This window comes from Apium graveolens, chromosome 6 (assembly GCF_009905375.1).
Source record: "Apium graveolens cultivar Ventura chromosome 6, ASM990537v1, whole genome shotgun sequence".
In the NCBI taxonomy this organism is placed as follows: domain Eukaryota; kingdom Viridiplantae; phylum Streptophyta; class Magnoliopsida; order Apiales; family Apiaceae; genus Apium; species Apium graveolens.
The window spans coordinates 221,522,060-221,532,609 of NC_133652.1; the positions used below are offsets into that span (position 1 = coordinate 221,522,060).

Here is a 10,550-nt window from a genome sequence, read left to right on the forward strand (position 1 = left end):
AAATGCACGTTGTTATTGTCTTAGTATTTATAAATATAAATTTAGGGGACTCCGCTGTTTAAGCATAACCAATGAAATCTAATATGGTGTGGGGAAGTACGCATGGAGTTTCAGTTCGATACAGGTCAAACGAAAAACTATAATGCACATCGATATAGGCACGGTTCGGTGATTTGTATAAACTATAAACTATATATGCAACCCCACAACGGAGATTCTACAGCACATATAGTGGTGTTGTGTGGGGTTTTATGATTTGTTCTGTATTAACAGGTTGATCGACACCCACACCATTTTTTTTATGGAAATTTCAGTATTTGTTTAAGATGAGACGCTGAGAAATTGAAAAGACATGATGGACTACAGTCAAGCAAGCATTTAAAGATTCCACTAGAAAGCCCAAATATATGGATCCCGTGACCATGTCCAGTTGCATAGAGCATACTGAATGCTCATTACATAGAAAATGGCAAACAATGACAAAGAAACACATGAAAAAGAGGTGCAAGCTGCTTACATTGAGATCATAAAACTGTAGAACTATCTGCTTGCAAACAGGCTGAGATAATCTTATCATCAAATTTCAACTAATTCATTCAAGTGAGAGTTGTTTGCGCTTGTACCTCACCATAACCTTCCCTTTTACACCCACGACCATAGCATTCCAATCAATCTCCGGGAAAGGTGAGATCAATTCCAACTCAAAGTTCCTCAACAGGTGACTCCAAATCGCCTTAATTTGCAAATATGCAAATGGTTCTCCCAAACAACCATGCCTTCCACCTCCGAAAGATATATATGAAAATGGCCCTGCAGCCTTATCCTCATCTCTTCCAGCAGCAAACCTGTCAGGATCAAAGGTATCTGGATCCTTGTATATGTGGGGGAGACGATTGGCAAAAGCAGGGGATGTCGCCACAATGTGACCCTTAGGAATGTCATACTCTTTCCCTTCTCTAGTTGTCACACTGAAATCAGTATGTGAACTGCGCAAGAGCATTATCAGTGGAGGGTGCAGTCTCAAGGCTTCCTTGATGCATCGATGCAAAGATTCCATCTCGGATAAAATGTCATGATCAACATTGTTCCCATGTTTCCTCATAATGGTCTTCTGCTCATCTGATACAGCAGAGAGGTATTTTTTATTTGCGAGAAGATATGCTCCTGTCCAAGTAGAGGTGATGGAACTAGTGTGCTGTCCTGCAAATAGGGCAGCAATGAGCAGGCCAGTGACCTCAGTGTCAGTTGTGGGACGACCATTTTTGTACTTGGAATCCATAAAGGACTGTAACATGTCATTCTCTGATTTCCCAGCTTCTTTGCGTGAGTTAATGATTCTTCCGAAAATTTCGGCAAGCTTCTTACGAGCTTCGTCTCGACGCCGATGGGCTGGGATAGGAAGATACGGGAAGATGACACTGATTGGAAGCATACCACTGTCAAGCTTATGAAATAAAGCTGAAACGTCGTCAAAGAGCTTGTTGCGGACCTCTATACCCAAGAGGCATCTACTGGCTGTTAAGATAATTAGCTGTTCTAGTTCATGTTTTAAGTCAATCTCACCGCTGTCACCCCACTTTGAGAAAAAGTCCTATATGATTGATGAATGAAAGAATCAGGGAACTAATATTCAAGCACATGGAGATCAAATATGTTGCATAACAAACCAAAAAAACTTCAAGTTTAGATAGGCAGCAGTTCCTTCAATATTCATGCCATTTTCCAATGTATTCAAAAATTTAACAAATAAACTAGCAAGAACGAACTTACGATAAGCTCTCAATTATCTTGGCTAGAAGGAAAATACTGTGGCACATCTAAAAAGAAAGTGGTTAATGAGACCAAAAAATAAAGGGCAATTCAACCAGCAGTTTCCTACTTAAAGACTCCCTCTGTTTTTCAATATTTGTCTTTTAACTTTTCTGCACAAATTTCTAGGTGCTTTAACCGCTAACAATTATTATTATTATAATGTCTATATTTTTTTTTCTGAATTAGAAAATGTAATTAATATTATAGTTGGCAATTTTATTTAAAAATAATAACTTTGACTATGTGGTGAAAACACTTAGAATATAGGAATTTGCAAAAAATCAAATGATAAATATTAGTAAAAAGGAGGGAGTATCGCGCATGTGGACTAAGGAGAATTGATCTGAAATCTGTTACTCCAATCTGAGCAAATGAGTATTAAGTCTCCAATACTTAAAACTATACTAATACAGATCAGATGAAAATGACTAAATAATCCATTTTCAGCTTCCCACTAATATCACTCATACACTCTATATTGCTAGTCACTTTCATAAATTCAAATACCGTGTAAAAAACTGGTTTTCCATTTACCCCATCTAACGACAATCATAATAAGCCAATTGCCCATACGTAAACACAAATTACAACCAATACTGATTAGCCTAATCAAGTATCACTGTATTATACAACATCATCAAGAAAACACAAACCCTCATATCAAACAATGTTCCGATAATTACTCCACTAGGACTGTCTAATAAAACATATAACCTACTGTAATCACGAATCTACACCTCAAACTGTCCTCGTAAATTACTGAAACCTGTCATTCACAATGTTCACCATTTGATATAAGCAATCGAACAAACACTACAATCTACTAGATATGGAAACTAGGCAAAAAATGATAAGAAACGATAAAAAAGGAAATGAAAAAGGAGAATGGACCTGAGCTTCGATGACCATCTGATCAACATAACTTTTCAACTTACTAACCCTAAGCGAATCAGTAAAGAACCTAAACTGCTCCTGCCGAACCGAATAATCGACATCGAAAACAACGCCAGGTCCAAAAGTAGGCACATTGAAGCGATACACCTCCTGCTGACTGAGATCTGTTTCAACCGCCTTAAAAAAATGCGAAGAAACTTCGGGTCCAATTAAAAACGTGATGTTCTTATTCACCAAATTGAGAGTAAATACACTCCCGAGCTTCGGATACTCCTCGCGTAGTAGCACAATCGGACCTTTGAGGAAGCGGATGAGACCGCCGATGATGGGAATAGGGGCTTTGACAAGCGGCGGCGTGCGGCGGCGATTGTAGCGAGATCCGAGAGAGAGAATGAGCTTGGCGACGAAGAGAGTGGCGATGAAGATGATGGTGATGTTAAGCCATTTAGTGTTGTAGTAGAGATTCATTAGATTCGATTCCATTTTGTGTGTGGGATCTAGAGAGGCAGGGTTTTAATTCATGAATGTTTGGAGTGAGAGTGTATGTATAGAGAGAGGGAGAGAGAGCACGTGAGAGGGGGGGGGGTAGGGATCACGTGATGAGAAGGAGCTGTGGGTTTGAGATAGACTGTGGGCTGCTTGATGATCTCTATCGTCCACCGGAATGTGTCTTGATTAATTGCTTCGCTGTGTTTTTGTAGTTTACCCTCGGTGCTTCGTTTCAATCTACTAACTACGTCTACAAGGGACTAGGGACTCCAGGCCTATTTTGCCACTTTCCTTCTTTTTCTTTTATGAACATCAACGTGCACAAAAATAAAACGGTGTTTGCAAGTTAGTTTTTTATTCAAATTACAGATTTTACGGTGTTTGTTAGCTTTTTCAAATAGTTTTTTATTCCAAAAAGTTAAATTTTGAAAAAATTACTTGAAGGAGCTTTTTCAAGTTTATAATACAAAAAATTAATTGAAATATCTATTTGCCAAACAACTTTATTCAAAACTGATAAATTCAATCGAGTAGTAAAAATAACTAACTCAATCAATTACCCCAAACAGTTATTTTAAACCGCCACAGCTAATAGCGAACAACTAATTGCCAAATAGGGCCAAAATGATGAAAAATTCAGATTAGACTACTTTGATATCGTCATTATTCTAAAGCTCGAATAGCTCGGATAACTCGGACTCGGCCTTAAATTCAATCCGCTTTTGATTTACTCGGTCATAACTCGGGTTTTTACTTAACTCGGGTCAAATTCGGGTAAAACTTGAATTACTCGGGAAAAATTCAATTTTAGGATATCAAGTACTCTCTCGAGATACTTGAAAATATAATTAATTATATTGCTTATTATTTACAAAATACTTAAATTTAAATAAATGTTAAAATTAAAATTTACTATTTTATTTTACCCGAATTTCTAACTGAGTACTTTTTCCTAGTACTCCTCGAGTACTTTGAGTACTCGTTACTCTATATACTAGCCGAGTCGAACCAAATACCGATTTTTAGAATACCGGATATCATTAATGAACGGCGCAATTTTAAGGAATATCAATGTACAAAGTAAGTAGTTGATAGTATGAAATGCAACATAGAGGTTAAAGGGGGTGAATGTGTTTTCTTGTTTTTCTTTAATTGATTGTGAATGTTTGTGGCTCTTGGAACTTAACAGCTAGATGAATGTGCAGTGATAAAAGACTTAATGTAAAGACACAAGTCATTTATCAAAAACTCACTTAATTTGTATTAAATCAAATTTATTTGTGCTACAAATCTGTGTTCTTGAAAATAAGAACCTGGTTTCTTCTTTTGAGAGAATACAAGATTTTCTAGATCTGTTTATTAAAACTAAACAAAGGACCTGTGACATATTTTATAGATCAACATGCACGATTAACAGAACTTGCACTAAATTAGACTAAGACAGTTTCTAAAGCTCCTTTGTCTGTTTTTATTTCTAGTGCAGCATTTTTGTGCATAATCTACTAGGTCTGTGACCCTCATTTGTCCAGTTTGTTGGATATTGAGTACAACAAAGGGGGGTGAATGTGATTGTTTGATTTTTAGCCTTTTTAAAACTTGTTTGTATATGGTGTGTGAACAAAGCAGCTTAATTGCAGAGATATTGTGTTAGCAGAATTAAAACAACAAGCACAATATTTCAAAACTCACTTAATTTGTATTAATTAAGTTTGTCTTGTACAAATTTTGGGTTCTTAAAAATATAAGAAATCGGCTTCTTCCTTGAGAGAGTACAAGAAAATTTAGATTTGTTTTGTTACATCTCCAACAAACTTTATAGATTAGTAAACACGGTTTTACACAACATGCAGTAAGATGCACTAAATCCTTTTCTAAGCTATCTCTGATTCTTTCTAATTTCGGCTTAGTAAATCTTTGCAAATCTTGTAGGTCTGTAACCATTCTTTGTCAGTTAGTCTTGGCCCTTGATCTTGTATACTACAAGCTGCTTTTGTGGACTTTCCAATCTAAGTGAATAGATCATTTGTTGATTGATAATCTTGAATCTTTAACTTGTCTGTATTGTTGTTTTTGAGGTTCATGTCGAGATCTCCAGTTTGCTCTATAGAGAAGTGACATCTCGATAGGTATAATGACTTATTGAGATTTTTGAGTCCTCTATAAGTGTATTTGACTTGACGAGGTCTCTGAATTCTCTATAAGTGTACTTGACTTGTCGAGGTCTCTAGATCTCTACATATAGAAATGACTTGTCGATATCTATGAGATATCTATATATATTTTGACTTGTCGATATCTCTGAGATCGCTAATGAGAAAATGACTTGTCTGTTATTCCCAGTGGACTAACAATGAGTTTTACAGTTGAATGTAAAACTCAAAACTTTTTCAAGTTTTGAGCAGTTTCTAGTCTATGTGTTTTGATGAGCAAGTGTGTGTGAATTGCTTTTGAGTTAATGCAGACAGATATATATTCAAACACAAATGTAAAGAACACAACAGACTTAAAAACTTTTCTGGTGGATTTGTTGTTCCACCAGAGATGTGTTATTTCAGAAAATCTGTGATTCAAAGAATTAAATCACAGCTGCTTCCTAGTACAAACTAGATGATTTTCTCTCTGGATTTTTCTAAACAGCTCTGGAAAATTCACATCTAATTACTAGCTGCTACTTGGTTTATATATCACCAAGTTTACAAGTGAAGACAAAACTGTAAAATACAATTAAAAGGTTCTTCACATGTTTCTTCTTCATTTTTCTATCCAATGCAATTTAGGTTTGGCTGTGAATCTTTGAATACTTCCTTGTTTGCACCAGAATGGAAATGCTGCATTTTCTTGATTCCTCCTAGAGGCTGCCACATTCCAGTTTGTCTCTGTCAACCCATGTGCCTCTGTCAGCTTATAAATTGTCTGCTATTGAACTAAGCATCTGTTGAAGCTTTCATCCGTTGATGCTTTATCCGTTGAAGCTTTATCCGTTGATGCATTAGCAGTTGAAGCTTTATCCGTTGACGCACTTATCCGTTGATGGATCTTATCTGTTGAAGCTTTAGAGACATCTGTTGAAGCTTGGTTTCTCATCCGTTGAAGGCCTTTAATATCAGTTGATACTATTTCACTTCTACAAAATTACAAGGCATGAAATATTTACAATTAGCCCTCCTATTTGCATATCCACTAGTAGTCAACATGACTGATAATTTCCCACAACATTCAAGAAGTACAACTTAAATACAGAGACTGAAATCTGCTACAATACTAAACTCATTTCTAAGTAAAGCTACTCCTTCAACAGATAGCCAAGATGGTCTTATCCGTTGAGGCTACAAACACTAGATTTCTACTTAAGTGTTTTGTTTAACTTATCATCAAACTAATACACATATTCCTAACAATCTCCCCCTATTTATGTCTACTAGAATTGTAGGCATAAATTTGGGTTTAACTTGATGATAACAAAACACTTAATAAACATATGAACTGTAATAAAGCAGAAATTCAAAAGTGCTGCAAAAATGTGTATGCTGAGATGAAATTAAAGAATTACATTATTTTCAAGGGTGCTCCTTTAACCTGAGCAGATTAATTTCTTTTCCTTTGACCCCTTGTTTTCTTTCCTAGCCTCCTGTCATTCTCCTCCATTTGGAGTTGGAGTTGTCTGTAGAACTCAGCTTCGTCTTCTTCATTGATGTCCAACTTAGGTTGCATATCCTTGAGAGTTTCATTACTGGCAATCTTGAGCTGATCTTCAAGTCTGAAAAATCTTCTGACTCCTTTATTGTCTCTGAACTCCATCAACCAGTGAGGTGATTTATGAACTGTAATTCCTCTTTCTTGGATGAGTAATGTTCTAGGCAAGGCATTGGGCTCCCACCAAGTCTTCCTTATGCTGGCAATCTTGTTGAGAATCTTAGTCTTGGCAGTCCTGGTAAAGCCAGAATCCCTTTTTATGGTTGAGTAAACTCTAACCAAGGTAGAGTAGCCTTCATTCAGAATCCTGTAGAGAGGCCAAGTCCTTTCCCCACTTCCTTTGTATTTGAACACTAGTCTCTCTGGAAGCTGTCTGTAGGCATCTATTCCCCTTACTTCCTCCAGCTCATCCAGATAGAGTTCAATGTCTGAAAATTCCTTTATGTCACAAATGTGAACATAATCATCCTTAGAGGCTTGTGGTTTAGGCTTAGGCTTCTGAGTGAATTTGATTGAGGTTAGAGGAGGTGTTGATTTGATTTTCCTTTTCTGTTTCTTTGATGGTGGAGAAGTGGTTAAGAAAGTGGGCAATTTGATGGTGTCCCAATCAATTGGTTCCTTCTTAGGAGTGATTGTTTCACCATGGATGTTTATGAAGGGGTCAGGCACAATGGGTTCAGGAATAGAAGGTAGTGGTTTGGATTTTGATTGGGTTTCTTCAGTCTCATCTACCATCATCTTTCTTTTTGCATTGGCCTTCTTTCTGTTCCCTTTCTGCCATTCCTTTCTTTCCTTACTTCTTTCTTCCACATCATCACTAATCATGTCCCCCATACCTACATCTTCACTCTTGTCTTCAATTTCTTTCTTTTCTTCAGCTTGACTTGACTTTAGCTGTTTTTCAAGCTTTTCTTATGCTCTTTTGTCAGCCTTTAGCTTTTTAGCTTCTTCCTTCGACCTTCTGGCTTCTTCCCTCTTGGCTATTGAGAATTTGGGATGTCCTTGTATCACACATATACTCTTTCCCTCTCTAAAGATAATAGCCATGTTCATCCTTTCAACCACATCCTTGGTCTTCTTCTGCTTCATGATATTATCACCCAAAATCTTGTCTTCATCAGGCTTTGGAAGAGGAAATTCCACTTCTTTCAGCTGAGCAAGGCTTAGAGGGTTCTTTGTAGAGTCCTTATTGGATCTGTTGTTGGGCTTGAGAACCATAGGTTTCAGATTCTTGGAAGAAGTCTCTCCAACCTTATTCCTCCTAACTGGCTTGAGCTCCATAATGATTGGCTCCACCTTTGTGATATGCTTCACAGATTGTGATTTAGAAGTTGTAGAACCAAAGATTTGTTGCATCCTTTCATCAATTTTTTTCCTTTGCTCTTTGACTTTCATCTCAGCTGCTGCTATCTGGATTAGATCAATTCCATCAAGCTTTCCTTTGATTTGAAGAGTTGGAGAAGTGGTGATGGTAGGAACTAACACTTTAGATATTTGAACTGTTGTTGATGGCTCCCCTTCCCCTTCCCTTTTATTCTCCCCCTTTTTGTTATCATCAAGGATAGGGGTCAAGCCTTGTACTTTTGCCAGCTGCATTAGTAGATTTGTCTGAGATTGTTGATTCTGAATAATGGTGACCATAGAATCTTCAATGATTTGAACTCTGTTTTCCAACCTGGCCAGCCTCTTGTCAGCATCAGATTCTCTCCTCAATCTCACCAACAAATCTTGCATAGTACCATATGGCATAACTGAATCCAACTTCTCAGCATTGTAGGATTTCAGATCAGCAATATCCTGCTTGAGTTCATCCATACTTAAATTCTGTCTGATATGCTGCAACTACAAGAGATGCAGAGAGTCTAGATGAGCTTGAAGAATAGCCTTTGTACCAGCATCTGTAGTCTCCTGAAGGGCCTGTTGAATAGTCATTACTTGCTTGACCAAAGCTACACCAAACTGTCCTGGTGTAGATTCCCTTGCCCATGCCCATTCAGGGAGATTTGGAACAGAACTTGGGCCTACATCTCCCCCTAAGTTCATGCTCCTATCCAAAGAATTAGAGTCATCATCATTAGAATTTGCTCCAAATTCTTCAGATGGCTCACCAACTTGAGAAGGCAGGCTATTAACAGTAGCTTTGTCTCTTAGAAGAGATTCTGAAGTGTATACAATGTTCAAAGTCTGCTCTGCCTCCACATTGCCTTGAGCAGCCAACAGTTGATAGGCTGAAACAGGATGAGTAAAAGTGTCAGCATCCAAGGAAATGTTATCAATTTTAGCTTTGTAATGTTGCTGAAATTGTCTTCCCTTCTCAGCATCATCCACAATCATTCACTCACTAGCAATGGCTGGATCCACCCTTATAGCTTCTGTACCTGCCTTTCTCTCATTTTCTCTATATTCTTGCATCAGGGGCTCCCCTGGCTCACACACACCCTCACACCCTCACCCTCACCTACTAAGGTGGCACTCCCCTCACTTACTTTTGCCATGCTGGAAGAAATAACATGCATGTTTTGACTCTCAACCTCTCCTTTTGCCTGGGAGCAACCCAGCCTCTCACTCAAATTATCACTCCCTTCCCTCAATCCTAGAAATGATTGCATAGTAACCATGTCTTCTACACTTGGAATTAAATCAGTTATATGTGTAGAGACCATCAACGGATAGGGAGTATCCGTTGAAGTAAACTGCTGTTAAGCTTATCCGTCGAAGAACAACCACTTGTCAACGGATGAGAGATATCCGTTGAAGAAGGAAAAGATGTTGATATTGAAAGAGACATAATTGTTGAATCTGTGTAAATTGATTTGAAGTGAGGTGACACAGATTCTTCAACTAAGTCTGAAAGAATTGGCTGATGATCCAACAAGTCATCTAACAGATGATGATCACCAGGATTTGAGTGGGGCTCCTCCCTGAGTTTTAAAGAGGGAGAATCAGGAATTGATGTGAATATCATATCCACATCCAGAGAGGGTAATGGAGAATTTGGTGATTGATGTGTGTCTATTATGAGAGAATGGGGCTGTGACTCCACATTTGCTGGAGCCACATCAGGCTGACTTTAAGAAGGCAAAGATACAGGTGGATGTATCTGTGTAGTGTGTGCCCCCTATGTGGAAACTATGGTTTTGGCCTTCTTTCTTCTTGAAAAAGCTTTGACAGGTGAATGTGTGGCTTCAGTGTCCCTCCCTCTTTTGTTTTGTGTCCCTGGTTGGGGACTATTTTCAATAGCTGCATCCTTTTGGGAGGATGCAACTAGGGATGTGTTTGACTCCTTTTGAACCACCACAGCCTTTTGAGAGACTGTGGCTTGGCTGGTTAGGGTACCACTCACCTCTCCCACCTTATCCTGGGGGGTTTCTTGATGTTCACCCCTCCCCTCACCACTCACACCCTGTTCACTCCCTTCAGGGTTTTTGGTAGTTGTTACAACTGTTGTCTTTTGAGAAACAACAGAGGTGGTTTTCTTTGACTTGTGTTTTGGAATTTTAGTTTTGGTGGCTTTGGTAGGAATCTGTTGGGACAAAGACACAGATTCCATGGCCACACTAGAAGGCAAAGAAACAATGGGGTTGGAAAAAGTAGGAGTTGCAGAAGTATTTACCTCACTTACCTGAGGTGCATTCATTATTGGTAAATATACCAATGGCACC

The 10,550-nt window shown here is 38.2% G+C and overlaps 1 protein-coding gene across 1 annotated transcript; it reads right to left on the bottom strand.

The window, feature by feature from the left end:
* Positions 1 to 361: 361 nt before the first annotated feature.
* On the bottom strand, positions 362 to 3,485 carry LOC141666726 (sterol 14-demethylase). The gene is made up of 2 exons (XM_074472889.1): positions 2,704 to 3,485; positions 362 to 1,591 (listed from the first exon to the last, which is right to left on the bottom strand). The coding sequence occupies exons 1-2, from the start codon at positions 3,187 to 3,189 to the stop codon at positions 593 to 595; spliced, it is 1,485 nt and encodes a 494-aa protein (XP_074328990.1). The 5' UTR covers positions 3,190 to 3,485; the 3' UTR covers positions 362 to 592.
* Between the last annotated feature and the right edge of the window lie 7,065 nt (positions 3,486 to 10,550).